At 35.6% G+C, this 20,127-nt stretch overlaps 1 protein-coding gene across 2 annotated transcripts in view; it reads left to right on the forward strand.

The window, feature by feature from the left end:
- The window catches only part of RASA2 (RAS p21 protein activator 2), a 117,863-nt gene that overhangs the window by 35,646 nt on the left and 62,090 nt on the right, over positions 1-20,127 (forward strand). For both annotated transcript variants that reach the window (XM_060011351.1, XM_060011352.1), the window contains exons 4-5: positions 2,907-3,001; positions 12,497-12,573. In XM_060011351.1, coding sequence (XP_059867334.1) covers positions 2,907-3,001; positions 12,497-12,573 — 172 coding nt within the window. The remainder of the gene's footprint in view (positions 1-2,906; positions 3,002-12,496; positions 12,574-20,127) is intronic.

A 20,127-nucleotide genomic window follows, 5' to 3' on the forward strand; every position in this document is an offset into this window, starting at 1 on the left:
GTTTCTGTGTCCACAGTTCCTTCATTTCTTTTTGTGTTTCCTCTCCTTGTCTGATTTTAAGGAACTAATATAGCATCTGGTATATATGTGTGTATATATGTGGTCTAAGCTCTTTCTGTCTATGGGTTTGTCAGTACAGTGGGGAAATGAAATGGTACCTTTAAATAATGTGTTGGGTATTTGGTTCCTGGGGTGGTTGGTTGATTATTTATATATTTGTTTATTTTCAATGTTGGTGATCTCACAGCTAGTGAAATAATGAGTTAACTTTGTTTAAAATAGTAAACATTAAACTAAAACACTTTGGAGACTGTTGGAGGCATGGAATAGGTTTCATTAGAGCTGAAAGTTGTTTCAAATACAGAGGAGGTAAATGAGATGTAGAATTTAAATAAATTGCCCAAGATCACACAGCTTAATAAGTAACAGAATTAGTGTCTGTAGTGTCTGTAGTGTAGACACTACAGAGTTAGTGTCTGTGTTGGAAGGAGCATGCACAGGCAGGCATACCTTGGTTTTGAAAGCTGGCTTTAGCACTTATTAGTGGGCAGGTTTTTGATATCATTCAGCTTTCCTCATCTGTAATATATGCTCTTCCCCCAAGATTGTTATGAAGATTAAACAAAATGTGTAAGAATATTTACTACCTGGTAGCTGTTCAGTAAATGCTGGCTTTTCTTTCAGTTCAGTGCTCTTTCCACTGTATCAGGCTGCCTACCTTTAATATTTAAAAGCTGTCATCTAACCTGTTTAACTAAGGATAACTCACAACAAATACGAATGATGATCGATTTTTTTGGTCTTATTTGTATTTCAGACACTTGTTCCTCCCCTCCCTGTTCCTCTCCTCCTTCTCCAATTTCCTTTCCCTTTTACCTTCCCACCTTTCTCATTCATTCTTTTATTCATTTTCCCTCCCTCCCTCCCCTCCTAACCCTTCTCTACCCTGTTTGATTCCCTAGGGCTGATGACATATATTTCTTTTTCATATGTTATATTGCCTATTGAAGTGCTGAACATGTTGCAGGTATCCTAATACCTAATGACTTCAAATATTTTTCTTTATTTTTCTCTGTTGTTCTTTGTCAGTTTCTCTGACTTCTTGAGATCATGTGTTCTTCCCTGCTTCTTCAGGCTGACTAAATCTTTACATTTTAGAAACTGACATCTTAAAAGGAAGTTGATAAGAATAAGAACTGGCAATAAAATTGCAGGTTTTTCTCAGCTTACAAACGGCTTATTTATACGGCTAGTCAGAAAAGAGTTTCCCCCTCAGAAGACAAGAACCATTCAATTCTTTTGTGACAGTGAGTACCATGGATACATGAGACATGAAATAGGAGGAAGAGGGTCCTTGCCTTAGGATTTTTTTTTTTAACCTGTGAACTAAGAGAGGATTCTCTCTTGGGAAGGCACTTGTGACAAAGAAGATGTGTTTCCAGTGATCGAGTTGTGAGTTATAAATAGAACAGGTAGATTCCTACTCTAGTTTTTAGAAGTATTATTGGTTAAATAGACTTTGGTTAAGGAAGTCTGGAAATCAACTCACCATTTAAAATACAAAGCCATTGTGATTATTTGTTGAATCAGTAAATGAATCAAACCAGAAAACTTCTGAATAAACTTTTTTAAAAGCCCTTTTTTTAAGTTGGGGGCTTGCTTTAGTGATGTTTGTATGCATTATACATGCACATGTATGTACATCTACATACACATTCATAAATTATGTATAAAACTAAAAATCCTGGAAATTGTAGAATAAGGGTCTTATAATATTAAATTTTTAAATAATAGCTTTATTGATGTGTTATTTACATGCCATAAAACTTACCCTTTTAAAGTGTGCAGTGCAATGGTTTTAAGTATATTCACAGAGTTGTGCAACCATTACCACTGTCTAATTCTAGAATAAAATTTTAAAGATAGTTTTTCTGTGTTTGTTTTCCTGTTATGCCTTTTCTTTCCACTTGATACACAAAAATTGATATATCTTGACAGAAATTTTTTTTACTGTTTTCTCAAAGTTTTCAAATGTTGAACTAAAAGATCAAGATGGTCATAAGTGAAAAGGGTATGAAGTATAATCAGGGTACTTAAAATGGAAATTCTTGTTTGATAAAATAAAGTGAACTATTTTTTACTTTAGCATATATCCTTTGTTGAAGCTTTTGTGTTGAATATTGGAACAAATTGTCGGTCATATGCAAAACTATGTCTACTTCTTAAAACTTGAATTGAGGAAGGAAATGCTTTGTACCAACATGGCAAATACTTCATTATAATAAGAACATTTCTGTTTCTTCCTCTCATACTTCTTTGTTCATTGTACTGTATCTGTCTCTGAGACGTAGAAACTCTTTAGGGAACTGCTTTGATTTTTTTTGTGTGTGTGTATGCATTGAAGCAGCATAAGCAGTGTTTACAGTGTTTTGATAAAGCAAATTTTTAATAAAATTGTTTTAATCCCATAATTTCCAGTCAGTTTTCAAAATTATTAGTGACCATATGATACTGTTTTTCTGTTCTCTTAATTAGAGCTTATAAACTCTTATTAAATGCAGATATGTCTGCTCAGACAGAACATATGGTTTATTCATAGTGTTAAGGAGTTGAGAGGATTAGTTTGCACTATCATTGTACATTGAAAACGCAGTTGCATATAAATACAACTGAGTTTTGGTCTAAACCCCTAATTCAAAATGGCCCAGAGAAGGGTCTGCCAATGGGTAGAGGGAAATGAGGCACATTTTCATTTTTTAGGATATAGAAAAACGCTTTATAAAAATGGATTTTTTGATATCAACAGATACAAATTATTTTTAAATGTTTTCTACAAAGTATTATATGTAACAGTGCTAATGGTTATATATAATATGTTTCCTCATTGTTTTACTTATTTCTTACAGGAAAAGTAGCCATCAAAAAAGAAGACTTGTGTAACCACAGTGGCAGAGAAACTTGGTTTTCACTACAGCCTATTGATTCCAATTCAGAGGTTCAGGTAAATATTAAGGATTAAGTGATGGAAGAGATTGTCACACACAGAAAATAAGTGTAAAACGAACTAATTATACTAGTTCATTTAGAGAGAGCTTATCATACCTTATTTTAAATTCTGGCACCAAATACTATAGACCTCTGAGTAACATATAACTGGAAGGAAATGCCTCGCCACATGAAATCAAGGATAATGTACGTGTATGTGCACGCGTATGTGTTTGGGGGGGTTATGTTAGGAGGACATTTTTTTTCCTTCCATAGTTCTTTTATTTGGGTCACAGTAGCAAATTACTAACTTTTTTAGATGGGGAAACGGTTTTAATGGAAAAGATATATTTTATTAATTCTGAGGAGAATCCTTAGAAGTCTGTGATTTATTTCATCTGTTCTGACCAGGATGCTCTCTTTACTCTCTAATACACTAGACTTGGGAAAATGTTATTCATTCAAACCATGCCTGAGCCCACCATGCAGAGCTTTCATTCCCATACCTACCCTTCCTTTTGTTCATCTTTCTTTTTATTTCAAAGGGTATCATTAATTATTTTAAAGCTCTTCTTTCCTCTTGCCAAAATAAGAGATCTTAAAGATTCTGTGTGTGAATAAAGATGTATGTTTAGCCATGTAGCTTAACTTTTGTATTTGTTTCTCAAAAGTCTGAGTTACTCTTAGAAATTATTTCTATCTAAAGGGAATCCTTTTTTTGTAACCCTATTTATTTATAAAATATGATAAGGATTGTGAAACCATTTCCCAAGGGCATAACTGCAAGCAGAATTCTTCTTCTCTAAAAAGTTATAATTTGCCACTATGACTCAAACAGAAGTTTTAGGTAAGAAAAAAGTACTGCACACACCCCCACAGGTATTTGCAAATAAAGTGCCTGTGTCTGTTTCCTCATAACCTCTCAAGCATTCTGTTTGATTAAATTCTCAAAAAATTAAGTATTTGTTTGCTAAGACCCCTTCTTAAGTATAAAATATAATTGAAACTTCTCCTGTTTTTCCACCCTACCCCATTTTAATGTTCTTTTCTTTCCATTTGACAATAACTTTTATTCTTATCCCAGTTATACTGTATGGTAAATGATCCAGGTGAAAGGCAATGTGATGAAGTGGAAAGGGTTTTAAAGTAGAAGTCTAAAAATTGAGGTCCTAATTTTCATATGTGGTTATTTTACTGACCCTGAATTTTATTTCTATAAAATGGGAATGAAAGTTGCCATGTTGACTCATATGATTGTGAGAATTAAATGAAATACCTTTAAGAGTATTTTGAAAGCTGTTGATAGTTATACAAATGTAAAATGTCTGTTTACCACCAGTCAGTCAGGTGTGCATTTCCCTAATACGCCTTTACCAAAAGGCAGACATGAAAGTTTTGAAGTGCTAGTTTTTCTTTTTAATAGTTTTAACAAAAAAGAAAGATAAGAAAAGGCTTTGAGAATTTGGTCTAAAATGAAGTTTGAGGATTATTTTAAGATGTAGTTTATTAAAGTCCATTCTTCTTCTTGTGGCCAGTGTTACTTGCTAAAGAATTTAAGGGACCCAACTCTCCAAAGTTAGAAATTTCTATAGAATACTCTTTATATAATTACTGGAGATGGTATTAGAGATCAGTACTGGGTAACAGGCTTTTTATTTGATTGTATGTATAAAACTCATGGCTGAAACACAAAAATCTGCAAACAGCATTTAACCGTTAGATATCATGACATTTTTTATTTGCTACGAATTATTTTCATAACCATGAGTTTTTAACCTTTACAGTTCTTTTGTCTTAAATGATAGTTGATCTGTAAGATCTACTCACTATTTAAAATAAACTTTAGAAGGAAGAGTACTTAAGGGGATGGGAGGGGGTGCATGACACTTATTACCACATTAATCTGGTACATTGGGAATATTGTTTCGCTCCAAAGCTGATCTAGGAATATTAAATCAACCTCGTGAGTCTAAAAAAGTTAGAAAAGCAGCCTGATTCATACAAATCCTATTTTGTTAATGAATTTGTTCACTTGCATAAGTTTTATAAAATTTCATTAAAATATCATGGAAGTAAGAGCAGTTGATGGAGCCATAGGAGAAAGCTGTGAGACAGATTGAGTTCAGCAGGAATTTAATAATTACTATTAGTAATTAGAACAGCATATATCTAGCACAGTACTAAGGATTTAATATATTTTATCTGACTTAATCTTCAGATTAGCATTATGAGGTGTAGGTAGCATTACCTCTATTTTGTAGATGTGGAAAATGGATTCATAGAGGTTAAATGACATCTGCAAAGTCACAAAACTATTAAGTGATGGAACCATCATTCCCATAAAGAGCATGTCTGATTCTAAAACTCCTAACCACAGTGTTTTACTACCTTTCACTATTCTGTACTGTTGGTCATAAAAAGGCTTCAACATAGATTATTAAGAGAATCACTTAGGAAAATCTGAGTATAAGGCACAGAAGCTTACCCAAATTAGCTCAAAGAAAAAGGGAGGGACATTAGAAAGTTCCTGGGAAGCTCCTTGGAGTATAATTACAAGAATTTCAGTATGGCCAGTGAGAGCTAGAAAGTTGTCAGGCATTTACATGGGAGCTGCATCCTAAGTGGAGATCAGGTTTCTTACTATAATATAATAGACTAGATACAGTTCTCATAGAATTATTTTTGAAAAGACTTTAATTTCTCATAAAGTAAACTAAAATAATGGGTGGTTTGTTTGTTTTTGGTTGACCACCACATAAAATAGCTGGCTTGCATTTAGCACCACGGTGAATGAAAAATACATACTGTATCTTTAAAGTGTAGACTTCTCAACACAGCAGTAGGTACTGCAGGAGGCACATAGGATTGAGACCCACTGATTCCTTTCTCCCTACTCATGTGCTCATTGTGCTCCTTGAGTATAAGTGCTCACTGTTTAAATAGTCTTTTTCTTCTTTCCCTTTTATTTTGTAAAGTGAATAGTTAATGTTTTCTCTCTATTTTTCGCTCTAATTTTTTTTTTTTTTTGGCTGTGTTGGGTTCTCATTGCTGGGCGCAGACTCCTCTCTGGTTGTGGTGAGCAGGGACCACTCCTTGCTGCGATGTGCAGGCCTCTCATTGCGGGGGCCTCTCGTTGCAGAGCACAGGTTCTAGGCGCGTGGGCTTCAGTAGTTGTGGCACACGGACTCAGTAGTTGTGGCTCGTGGGCTCTAGAGCGCAGACTCAGTAGTTGTGGCCCACGGGCCCAGCCGCTCCGAGGCATGTGGGATCTTCCCAGACCAGGGCCCGAACCCGTGTCCCCTGCATTGACAGGCAGACTCCCAGCCACTGTGCCACCAGGGAAGCCCCTGCTCTAATTTTAATAACTATTCACTTTGCAAAATGAAGGGGAAAGAAGAAAAACGTTGTTTAATGGTGAGATTCCATGGTATTCTTTTCGTATGTCTTATGAGACTAACATGTCTCTCCCTTCTGCTTCTCTCTATAAATCCACTCTAATTTCTTGTTGACAGCTAAAAAATGCCACATCCATCTTTGAGCCTACTTGAGCATACAGCCCCCTCACCCTCTTAAGGTCTGACTCAGTTCTCTGCCACAATTTAGAGAGAAAATTTGGCAGACTTGGGTCACATGCCCACTGCAGTCTAATTTGATATGATTGGAGATTAAAGTTTTGGGGCATTGTCCCCTAAGAAAGGGATTTAGGTAGAGGAAATGATTGGTGTCTCTACTTCAGAGGAGATGTTTCATTTCCTAGCTCTAATTGGCATTTGTACCCAAAAGAGTTGCTAAATTATTGTTGTCTGAGGATCTTCAACTGTGACATGAGAACTTCAGTATATAGGATTCCCTTCAGTTCTAAAGTTCTAGGGAAGTAACATGTAGAAACATAATTTAGCCCTCAGATGAAAGGATTCCATAGTAATAAGATGGGTTTTATACCAAAACAGTTCAAAAATTGCTAAGAACACTAACCTCTTACCTTAAATTGTTTCCCAGATGCTTTATTATTGCTGTTAATGTTAATTGTTTTCAGTTTTCTTTTCAAACATTCAAGACAGTATTAATAATATTTCATGAGTGTGTTTTGCTACACTTTTTTTTCCTTTTCTTTTTGTTTTGTTTTGCAGCGTTCCCCTGTGGCTTGAACTATTCTTTTCTCAACCCACTCTAATCTGCCTTCAAACCCCACAGTGGGTTGGAGGGAGAGCGTAGACAGCTCTCAATAATGTTACGCATGACACTGTGTTAAGTCTAGTGGACATTTTTTAGTCCTCCTCTTACATGGTCTTTCAGCAACTTTTGATACTGTTGACTGCTCCCGCTTTTTCAAAGCATTTCCTTCCTTAAGTTTGTGGTCCTGGTTATCATCCTATTTCACTTGGTGTTCTTTCTCTGTATTCTTTGCCACATAAACGAAGTTAATATGAGTTGTATCGGTGCCCCTTCCTATAAATCTTCTTTTGGCTTAGGTCATCTGCAGCCATGCTTTTAGCTGTTTGGTCCTGGAGCTCACAATAACTAAGTATTTTTCCTTTCTTTATTTTTTAGGTACTATGATAAAAAGTATGCTTTTATATAAGACTGATTAAACCAAATCTGTCTTATGGAGAAGTTGGTGCTCTCATTAATTAAGGGTGTTTGTCTCACACAGCTTGTACAAGCAGTGAATCCAGATGCAATATCAATCAATCACATCCTTTTGATGTAATTACTTAGTTAATAAGTCTTTTTACCAACAGGCTTATCTTGAATTTCTGGATCCTGCCATAAGTTGTTGATTGTTTTACAGGTTGTGTTTTTTTTGGTGTGTGTGGGGTGGTAATATGGCCTCTGCCCTTGTTTAAAACAAGCAAGCATTTTAAAAAAATCCAAAGATTATAGCTAATAATGCATAAATCAAGGGGTTTTTTTACATGCTCAATTAAGACATAATGAGTATAAAGGTATCTTAAAAACTTCATTTGTAAATTTATAAACATGAAATAATAAAGGAATGAGCCATTCTAGATCATAATAAATACTTCTTTAAAGAGAAAACAAATCCATCCATAAACAGAAGGTATTAAGTAAAACCTTTATTTTTTCATCAGATAGGCAGTCGTGTCCAAAATGATTTATAGAATTAATTACTATATATAAAAGCATCCATCAGAAATCTAGAAGTTTCCTTCATATGAAGAAAAATTTTCATCAGTTGAAATATACTTGAGTTCTGTGGAATGGTTGTTAAAATTTAATTTAATTGTCGTTTAAATTAATTTATTAATGTTGATAAAACAAAAATGTTTAGACTCAGGAAGTTTTTAAGTGCGTGCATTGTGTTTTGCCCAAATAACTATATTCATTTGAATTTCCCAAATTGTATGCAGAAATTCACATAATATCTTCTAAATGGTACCAAGACTATACATTACTGTAAAATTAAAATAATCACAGATTTTTCTGTGTGAAATTTTTGTAGCAGTAACTGAAATAAAGTTAGAATATAAACCTTCAGACAGTAATAAGTTCCTAAATATGCTGCCTAATACAAACTAATGTGATATAATTGCTTATATCAACCTAATATAATTAGTGGTATGAAATATATATAGAATAATACCCTTTAAGTATCTGATTTATTTTTAAATTTTGTCACTATTTTGTCACTGAACCTCCCCTAGGAGGTTGGATAATAAGAAAGCTGTTGTGGACCAATCACATTGCATGTTTATCACCAAATATAGTTCCTTGTCAGCATCTTACAGTTACCTCTTTGTAAGTAATGTCCCTGTTTTTTTTTAGTTACCTTAGGATTTTCTCTTTATATTTTGTTTTCATCAGTTTTACTAGGCTGCACCTACGTGTGATTTTCTTTTTATCCTACTTGGGTGTTCCTAGGGTCTCTTGATTACTGTGCCTTGATGTCTTTTGTCAGTTTAGGAAAATTCCAGGCAATTATCTCTTCAGCTTTTTTTTTCCCCTGTTCGTTCTTTTTCCTCTCTTCTGGGACTTCAGTTACGTGAATAATAGACCATTTTACTATGTCTCATATGTCTCTTATACTCTCTCCCTCTCTGACTAACCTGTCTCCTATTTCACCAATCCTCTTTTCAGCTGTGGCTAATCTGTTAAATACATGTTCATTTTGGTTATTTTATTGTTTAATTCTAAATTTTTCATTTGACATATTTTATACTTTACAGGTATTTGCTGAGTTTTTCATTTTGTTTTCTATTTCAAAAAAAGAAAAATGTGTCCGTTAACTCCAACATCTGTGTCTCCTGTGAATCTGCTCTTTGTCAGTTTTTGATTTTTTGGTTTTTGTGTTTGCAGGGGGTGGGTTGGTGTGTGGTCTTAGGGCATGCTTTGTAATTTTTGATGGAATGCTGGACATTGAAATATGAGCTATTTTAGAGATAACTTGAAACTCTGGATGATATTTTTTTCTTCCTCCAGGAAAGATTTACTTTAGCTTTTGGCATGTGGTTAGGCTGGAAACCGATCACTTTAATCCAGTTAGGGATTTGGCTGATTCCAGGCTAGGTTTTACTCTTTGTAAAGGCCGATCTACGTTGTTCACCCTTTGTACTCAAGCATAGGCCTTTAAAGGTTCCAACAGAAAGCCTGGGTGTTTATGAGAGCCACTCTATCTTGGTGGGCCCTGGGCTCCCATTTTTATCATGCCCAGTGTGAGATTGTGGAAAGTTTTGAGTAAGCTTTCCAGCCTCTCAAGCCACTGCTGAAGTTAGGGAGTCCTTTTCAATAAGCTTCTTTGGATGCTCTACCGGCAACGTCTGTTTATATCTCATTGGCCAGAACTGTATCTTATGGCTATCCTTAGCCACTATCCCTGGCTTCAAGGGAAACTAGGAAATGTTTTGCTGAACTCTCCTCCCTACCCCACAAATAAACTAGTTTTGCTACAATCTAAATCTATAAAATGGTGACAAATGCAAGTAAACTGAACTGTCATGTGAACATAGTAAGGAATACTAAATTTTTCTTAAATGTTTTCAAATTTGGGTTTCTAACACTAAAAAGTAGCTTCAAATAATTTTTAAAATTTCTTGTTCCTTTTACTTCATTAGAAAGCAAAACACAATGGTAGTAGAAACTTACAAAATCTAGATGAACAAAAAGAAAACAATTTGAAATCCTACCAACCAAAGATAAGTTCTATCAATGTTTTGGTAGATAGCGTTGTAGTAATTTTATATAGTAATATATATAGTATGTTTTATTTTTATAAATTAATATTGTATTATACACCCTCTTGTGACTTGTTCCTTCTACTAAGTATCATGTATATATTTCCATGTTAAAGTATATAATGAGGTAGTGTTTTATAGTTTAGAAATTATAATTTCCTTAATTTAACTCATAATGCTTTTTAATTTTAGTGTTCCACCCTTATAGTATGTGTCTTGTGTCTGCTTGTTCTCTCCCCACTCTTTTCTTGACCAGGTTAATACGTAATTACGTTATTGTTGACTAATGCCAAAGGAATGTTCTGTTTAACAGCCAGCGGGAGTAATGAACATATTAGGTAGGCTCTGACTCTGATAATGATTCCTGGGAGAACCCCATTAAATATCTTCTGATTTCTAGTCTTGAGTTGATACAGTGCTGTGATTTTTAGTTGTGAATGAAATTATTATACTTTTTTCCTATTCTATATTGTTTGTATTGTTTTAAAAATAGATTAGATCCTAGACATTTCCTGAGAAACAGTTGGGAGTGCCTTGTTAGTATACAGTTTCTACCATAAAATACATACATGTTAAAATGGTACAACTGCTTTGAGATGTAAGTGTTGGTGCAGTTGGCTAGGCTCACTCATTTGTCAAGTGACACAGATGCTGGTGTGACAGCAAATATGATTCAAAATTCTGGTTGAGTAATACTATAAATTACTACCTATCATGAACCTTCTTGAGGTCACTCTTGAATAGTAGGGGTTGTGATTATTAAATGCTGGATTAATGAAAGACCTATTTTATAAATTATGTATGGTTTTATAAATATTTGTGTCTAGATTTTTAGTGGAAGGTTGGCTAGATATAGTTCCAGTTCCACCTAACTGCTAATTTTATGACAGCTATTGCCTTTGTGTTTTAGAGCTTAGCTTTCTCATGCAGACTTTTGTGTTGAGATCCATCAGTGTTTATTGCTCATCTGTCTAACGCTGAGATTTGTAGTTAGTGGACCTCAGACTCACTCTTGTATAAAATATGCCGATTAAAAATAGGCTGATTGGGCTTCCTTGGTGGCACAGTGGTTGAGAGTCCGCCTGCCGATGCAGGGGACACGGGTTTGTGCCCCGGTCCGGGAAGATCCCACATGCCACGGAGCGGCTGGGCCCGTGAGCCATGGCTGCTGAGCCTGCGTGTCCAGAGCCTGTGCTCCACAACGGGAGAGGCCACAACAGTGAGAGGCCCGCGTACCGTAAAAAAAAAAAAAAAGGCTGATTCAGGTTAGATTTCTGTGTGTGTCTGAAAGGGGTTGTTCCAAAGAGGAACAGTGACTAGATAATAAACTTTCCTATCTCTGATGAAATAACTTATATCAGTAGTCCCTGGATATCACACCCCTGAAATCTCCAGTTGGCAATGTGGCAGTTTGTCTTGTCAGCTGGGTGGAGGTAATCCAACACTGATTCTTAACCAGTTCAGAATTGCTGATAGCCAGTTTAGAATTGCTCATCACCAGTGGCAGGGTAGAAATATCAAGCTCTAGATTATATTGTTCCTAAGCCTTTGTTTCTTGAGAAGTTGATAGTTTGCTTTAAACTTACACTACTGAATTTTTTAAAAATCCATTTATTAATGGCTGTTTAAGAAAGTAGTCCTTTATTTTCATTTTCAGTATCCCATTTTTTCATCAGTGCTCTTGGCCATATATTGTTATCTCTTATTTATTGTCTGCCCAACTAGATTGTGAGTTCTTATAAGCAGTGACTTTGTTTTATACTTCTTTGGATTCCTACCCACTCCCACAGTGCCTCCTAAAATGTAGTAGATATTCCATAAATCTTAATTATTTGAGAAAAGTAAGTGTTGGCAAATTGAATCTTACTAGCTTTAACTTAGTTTTATTGTTTTAGAATTGTATGATTTCTCTGTCTTTTAATGATACTTGTCTCTATACTTATTATCTTCTCTGGAAAAAGCATTCTACATCTTGTAATTTGCTAAATTCAAAATTTCCTAAAATGTAAGCTTTGTCTTTCTTTTTGATTCATGATAATTGAGATAAATATTTGTTGAACTGGGCATAAAATTCTTAAATTTAATACCACGTGTGATATAAGCATTTGACTGCTTATTTTTCAGATTTTGATCTACATTGTTGGTTATTAGTCATTTAACAAGTACTTAATGGAGACAAAGCCATGTGCTAAGGATCACTAGTATTTAGTTAGTGAATAACTAAATATTATGGCTACCATTTGAAAAAGTACATACCTTTAATTAATATTTTATCTGTAAAATAGACTTCTCAGTTTGTAATTTTTTTTTCATTATAGGGTAAAGTTCACCTTGAATTAAAACTGAATGAACTGATAACAGAAAATGGAACTGTGTGCCAGCAGCTTGTTGTACAGTAAGCATATTTCTTTTACCAAAGTCAACTAGATATAATTCTCCATTTTGTATTCTTTGAATTTTAAGCCAACTCCTTATTTTAAATACTTTAGAAACTTTTTTCAGAAATGAACTCTGCTATGCCATTCCTTTATTAATTTGTTTTCCACTTTATTTTCTCACATCTAGTCTACTCAGATTACATATGATGAGTCATTAATTCATTCAACCAGTATTTATTTAATGTGTGTTACATGATAGATATAGGATCACAGATAAATGTGTCTAACCACCAAGCAGCAATGAGTTGGAAAAGCTTCCCAGTAGAGGGCCTCTAGAAACTCTAGATACAGCACAGCAGAGCATTAGGGACCTTGGGGCTAAAACTAAATGTGTACCTTGAGATTACCAGTATTGATTCTCACCTACTTTGAATTCCTTTTTTCCTCTTTTCTCTCAACTTATTTTTATCACCCCGATTCAAATCTAACTGTTCTGGAAATCTGTTTCAGCCTAATCCTCCACCTTTTCCCTCTCACCCAAACCCTTCCTCTGTGTTGTCAACAAACAATGGGATATCCCTGACTTCTGAATGTTCTCTCTCTGTCTTAACTGATACGTGAATATCCCCTGAAGTACTGTTTCCTCTACTGCCTTCTCAATCTGAGGCTATGTATTCCACCATACCCATGTACCTTAGAGCCAGGGAGTAGGGTCAGGGAGTAGGGTCAATATTACTCTCCTACTGCTGCTCCAGGCTATGGTTTATTCTCCTAATTATGAACACCCCAGATCCTTTGAGGTATTCTCTCTTTATATAAATATACATATTGATATTTATGTGCTTATATATATACATAAAATACTATATATAATATTACTCAGTTAATTTTTTCTGAACTCTTTTAAAGAAGGTTGCACATATTATAATCCTTAATATATCCGTGTGTATTTCCTAAGAAAAGGGATATTCTCTTAAATATAATATTTAAATGTACTTTAGTACAGTTATCAAATTCAGGAAATTTAACATTGTTACAATAAAAGTATAATCTGTAGTTTTTATATTTCAGTACTTTAATCTACAGTTACAATATTTCACTTTTGTCAACTGTTCCAATAATGTCCTTTAAGACACATTTTTTCTCTCCAAGAAGGATACAGTTCAAGATTATGTATTACATTCAGTTGTCATGTCTCTGATCTCCTTAACCTGTACTTTTAGCTATTCTTTGTCTTTCATGGAGGTGAGATTTTTGAAGAATACAGGCCAGTTGTTTTTTCACATGTTCCTCAGTTTGGATTTACCTACTAAAAACAGGATTTGTTTACAGTTTTTTCCCCTAGACTGAGAGCATATAGTGAAAGTATTTGGATTACTCTCTGCCCTGCTCAGTTCAGTTATGTTGTACATTTGAAATACAGTTAATTGGATTGATTTGGTTTGCATTTAGTTTAATGTTGTTTTCCCCCATCCTTGTTGGTTTACTTTTATTTTACTGAATATGTAGAATATCAGGATGACTTCAAAAGTCAAAACTATACCAAAAGGCATTACTCAGAGATGTGTTCAGTCCCCTCTCTTTATATCCAGCTCTAGGCAACCATGATCTGATTTCTCTCCTTATAGTTTTTGTCTTTTCCAAAATGTCATATGAACCGATCTATATAATATATAGTCTCTTGTGTCTTTTACTAAGCATGCTTTTGAGATTCATCCACATTATGTATCAGGAGTTCATCCTTTTTTAGGTATTATTTTCTTTGTTTCTTGCCATAACTTGGTAGATACTGTTGTCCTCGTTTTACAGATGATAAAACGAAGCACAGATTGGTTAAATAAGCCCAGGTTCGTACAGGGAGAGTAGAGCCTGGATTTGAACTCTGGCAGTTTGATTTTTTTTTTTTTAATTTTGAGATAATCATAGATTTGCAAGAAATTGCAAAGTGCAGAGAGGTCCTGTGTACTCTTCACTTAGTTTCCTTCAGTGGTTACATCTTACATAACTATAACTAACAGTATAAAAACCAGAAAATTGACATTGTATAGTGACAGGGTATCATTTTATCACATGTGTAGATTTGTGTAACCACCACCACAATCAAGATACAAAACTATTTTATCACTGTAAATATTTCCCTCATGCTACCCCTTTATAGTCACACCCACTCCTTCCCCACCCCCATCCCTAATCTTTTGCAACCTCTAATCTGTCTCCATATCTAAAATTTTGTCATTTCAAAAATCCTGTGTAAATGGACTCTTAATAGTTTGTGACTTTCTGAGACTGGCTTTTTTCCACTCAGATCCAGCCAGTTGTGCACAAGTTTCTTAAAGATTGAATATAGTTGTGTCACTTTTTAAAATCTATTTTGCCAATTTCTGTCTTTTATTTAGTGAATTTATACATTTACTTATAATTATGGATATGTTAGGCTTAAATCCACCATTTTATTTTTTGTTTTCTGTCCCCTCTATTTTCTTTTTCCTGTGAGTTACTTGAACATTGTTTAGGATTACATTTTGATTTATCTATAGTGTTTTTTTAATCTATAGTGTATCTCTTTGTATAGTGTTTTTAGTGGTTGCTTTAGGTATTACATTGTACATGTGTAACTTATAGTCTACTGGTGTTGACATTTTAGCGGTTAGAATAAAATGTAGAAACCTTACCTTTTAATCCTCCACCATTTGTAATATAATTGTATTAAGTATTTCCTGTGCAACAGTGAAAACCACATCAAAGTGTTATAATTTTTCTTTCAGTTATTAACACAATTTAGAAAAGAAGAGAATTCTAGTCTATTGTATTTACTCATATTTTTGCTCTTTCCATATTCTTTCCTTCCTGTCATTTCAGGATCCCTTCTTTTATCACTGTCTTTATGTTTAGAGAATTTCCTCTTACCATTTTTTTTAGGATAGGCCTACTGGTGACACATTCTTTTAGTTTTTCTTCATCTGAAAATGTCTTGATTTTTTTCTTGATTCCTGAAGGATATTTTCACTGGATATAGAATTCTTGGTTGATAGTTCTTTTTTTTTTCAGCACATGAAAAATGTACCACTTCCTCTGGCCTTCATGATTTTTTTTTTTTTTTTTTTTTTTGGCGGTACGCGGGCCTTTCACTGTTGTGGCCTCTCCCATTGCAGAGCACAGGCTCTGGACGCGCAGGCTCAGTGGCCATGGCTCACAGGCCTAGCCACTCCACAGCATGTGGGATCTTCCCGGACTGGGGCACGAACCCGTGTCCCCTGCATCGGCAGGCGGACTCTCAACCACTGCGCCACCAGGGAAGCCCAAGTCTCCATGATTTTTGATGAGAAATCCACTATCATTCAAAGTGTTTTTCCTATGCAGGTTTTCCTATGTTTCTCTCTGGATGCTTTCAGGATTTTTTCCTTTGGCTTTAGTTTTCTAAGTTTTAGTTTGACTATAGATTTGTTTGGGTTTATCGTGTTTGATTTTGGCTCAGCTTGAATCTATATGCTTATGTCTTTTGCCATATTGGGAAACTTTTAGCCATTATTTCTTGTTAAATTTATCAGCCCTGCCAGCTTTCTCTCCTCTCCTTTTGAGACTCCAGTGGCATGAATGTTAGATCTGTTATTGTCCCACACATCCCTGAGGCTCTGCCCTTTTTTTCTGGTCTGTTTTCCCTCCGTTGTTCATATTGGGTTATTTCTGTTGTTCTGTCTTTAAAAGCTCACTGGTTTTTTCCTCTGTCCTCTCCATTCTACTGTTAAACTCAACTATTGAATTATTTTTATGTTGGTTATTTTTAAGTCCTAAAATTTCCATTTGGTTCTTCTTTATATTTTTATTTCCTTGGTGAGACTTACTGTTTTTTTGCTGAAACTTTCTATTTTTTCATTTATTTCAAACATGTTCATAATTGCTCATTGAATCATTTTTATGGTGGCTGCTTTCACCTTTTTGTCAGATAAGTCCAACGTCCATGTTATCTCAGCCTTGTCATCTGCCAGTTGTCTTTTCTCATTTAAGTTGGAGATTGTCTGGTTTTTCATATGTTGAATGGTTTTCAGTTCTATCCTGGACATTTTGGGTATTATATAATGAGACTCTAGGTCTTGTTTAAATCTTCTCTTTTAGCCAGGCTCCTCTGACCCTCTGCTGGTGGGGGAAGAGGAGTCCCAGTTTCATTACTGTCAGGTAGAGGTAGAAGTCCAGGTTCCTGTCTCAACCGCTCCTGATAACCCTGGGGGAAGAATGAGAAGTGTTCCTTGTTACTGCTGAACGAAAGTCATGGTTCACGCTCCCCTTAATTCCTTCCTGTTACCACTTTGGCGGGATAGGGAGGAGTACCTTACTGCTGCTCCACGTGGCCTCCACTGACACCCTGGTCGGGAGGAGTTAGTTACCCCTAGAAAGTGGTGAAAGTCTTACCTTCCCACTCAGCATTCCCTGACACCACCCTGGCATGGAGGGAGAGGAGTGCCTCGTTGGTGCTGGCTGGTGATGGAAATCCAGGCTCCTCATGTGGTCTCTACTGACTCCATGGGAAGAAGGGGCTCATTACAACCTGCCAGAGGTAGAAGTCTAGGCTCTCCCCTCAACTTCTGGCCTTTGTTGATGGGGGTGAGGGTGGATCCACAGTGTTTCTCACGGTGTTTGATTGGAGTAGATGGTTATTGCCTAAAAATGGTTTCTATCTTGCTAAGCTGCCCAGTTCCTGGTCCTTTGGCTAGAGAAAGCTGGCTTTTCTTAGGGCATTTTGTTGTCTGCTCCCATTGGTGGGTGTTTCTGGATTGGTAGCTTCTCTAGCACTCAGTCTGGGATATATAAAGTGTAAGAAAGCCCAGGGAATTCACTGCTGGGTTCCAATTTCCTTGGGTCCCCAGATCTCTAATTGGCTTGCCTTCTTCTCTTCACCTTTCAGTTTCTTATGTTTGTTTAACATCTAGGGTTTTTAGCAGTGCTTAATGGGAAGAAGGAGGTGTGCATGTACTCCATCTTGTCCTAGAACTGGAAACCAGTCCATTTCTTTTACTTACAAATAGTGTTCCTTTGTATGAAATTTGTTTACCCATTCACCAGTTGATGGATATTTGAATTATTTCCCATCTGAGGCTATTATAAAGAAAACTGCTGTAAATGTTCACAGACAGGTCTGTATGTGGACATACGCTGATCTGCATTCTTTTCTTGCTTCTCTTTTTCACTTAAGCCTCCACTGTCCATATTCACTGTCCATACAGCAACAGAACTCCAGTAGTAGTTTTGTGGAACTTATTGCTGATTTCTCAACTTTAGAGGTATTTGAAGTTTGTGGTGTTTTCGTTTTTTCAGTAATGCTCAAGGCGTGGTTTTATGTATTGTTTTCTTTGTGCTCCTTGCTGAACTACAGTTTTGGGGAGCAGTGTGTGGAAAGGTTCATATCCCAGCAGTTGCTATTATTCTCCAGACCTGGAAGCTCCCCACTGTAGCATTTCCTGAACTTCAGTAAGACCTCCATCCACTAATCTCTACCACATTCTTACCTGCTCCTATTTTTACTTTCTTCTAGGTCTTTTTCTATGATCTGTTGCCATAGTCATTTTCTTACAGTTTCCCTGAACTCCCCTGATCTTCTCTTCCTTTTATATTTATATCCCTTTTATATGAATGAACTCAACTTCTCCTGTGTTCAGTCTGCACCTGAATATTGCTGGAGAAAATCACACAGAAAGACTAATTTTACTTTAAATTCATGATCACAAACCTCACTTGGATACTTACAACTATCACGGAGTTTTACTGTGCTTCTCTAATACACCTATGAGATTCTCCATCACTACAGACTGCAAATTGGTCACATCTTCCTGAATCCAAACCTGCAAACCTGTATTGGCCTCCATCTTTTTGTCCTTATGTTTTAGTCGATGAGGTGCTCCTTTTCTTGTTGGGAGTGAATTCTTCCATCTGAACTCTGGATTCTTTCTCTTTCCCCTACAAAGGACTTTGCTCCTTCAGTTATCCCTTCTTCTGTTTCATCAGCTTTACTTGCTCTTTTGGATTGTTCTCACCAGCATGTAAACATGTTCTAGGATCTTCCATTCTAAAAGACATGCCTTCCCAGACCTCATCTCCAGCCCCCTCTCCCAGCTACCATCCCCATTTCTCTGTTCTCCTTTGAATGCAGACTTTTCAAAGTAAGATTGTCTAATAGATGTGTGTGTGTGTGTGTGTGTGTATACGTGTATACACTAGCTCTGAGTGTTCACTGAGAAGGCCTGCAAACAGTGTCATCCCAGTAGCAATGAGCATACTTAGCACCTATATCTTGATTTCTAAATACCATTCTCTAGTCAGCACTAGGCACTAGATCTTTTTGTGATGATGAAAATGTTTATGTCTTAACTGTCCAATATGTTGGCCACTAGCTTTGTGTGGCTTATTGAAAACTTGAAATATGACTAGTGCAACTAAAGAGCTAAATTTTAAATTTTGTCTAATTTTAATTAATTATAATTTAAATAGCTAAATGTGGCCAATGGCTACAGTAATAGAACTGCTCCAATAAAAAGAACGTGGAGGAGTTTTGTTTTGTTTTGTTTTGTCTTTTTAGCAGTGACTAGTTTCTGGGTTTGGGCAGAGAAAAATACAAGATGAGCCCACAGAATCTATGGAATCAGAAAGTACGGAATTGCTCAGAAAATAATGAGGGCATGTGGAAAGGATGTTGAAGTCAACTTGAAAGAGCTCCAAATAACCAAATCTGGGACAATTTGATCATCAAAATAAATAATGATAATAATGGATTAAAACCTGTAGAATAAAATAAATATCCATGAGCCAATGCTGATGTAACAATTAAGTAAATACATGGGAGAGAAAGGACTGCTTTTCCTTATTGATGAATATAGGACAAGTGATGGAAATAGAAACATCACTATTAGCAAACACTACAATAATAATTAGTGCAGGGACGAATCATCTAGAGATGCTAAGTGAGCATAAGTGTAATGACAAACAGCATATATGCATAGTCTCAAAGAATAACCCTATAAGATGTCTGATAAGTACCATCTTAACTGAGTGATCAAAGTTAATGTCACTGATAATGAGACATTCAGTACCTCCTGTTAATTTGCATTGAGAAGGATATCAAGACACATAACCTCAATGTAATCGTGAACAGACATCAGACAAGTTCAATTTAAGGAATATTCTACAAAATAACTGGCCAGTACTGGCAAGATCATGGGACAAAGCAGGAAAAGTAAGGAACTGTTTTAGGATGGAGGGGACTAAGGAGACATGACAGCTAAATACAACTTGTTATTATTAACTAACATCGTATCAATGTTAGTTTCCTGCTTCTATAATTCTACTCTGATTACACAAAATGTTAACATTGGGTGATGGGTATACAGGAACTCTGCATATTATTTAACAACTTTTTGGAAGTCAGAAATTATTGCAAAATAAAACGTTTTTAAAAAATTGTGTACACCTTATGCATTCAACCCAGGTCTTTTTTCTAACTCCAGACTTACATGTCAGCCTACCTTCGATGTCTCACAGCATTGCAAATTTAACACATTTAAAGCTGCAGTATTGATTCTTGT

The sequence above is a fragment of the Delphinus delphis genome, chromosome 4, assembly GCF_949987515.2.
Source record: "Delphinus delphis chromosome 4, mDelDel1.2, whole genome shotgun sequence".
In the NCBI taxonomy this organism is placed as follows: Eukaryota; Metazoa; Chordata; class Mammalia; order Artiodactyla; family Delphinidae; genus Delphinus; species Delphinus delphis.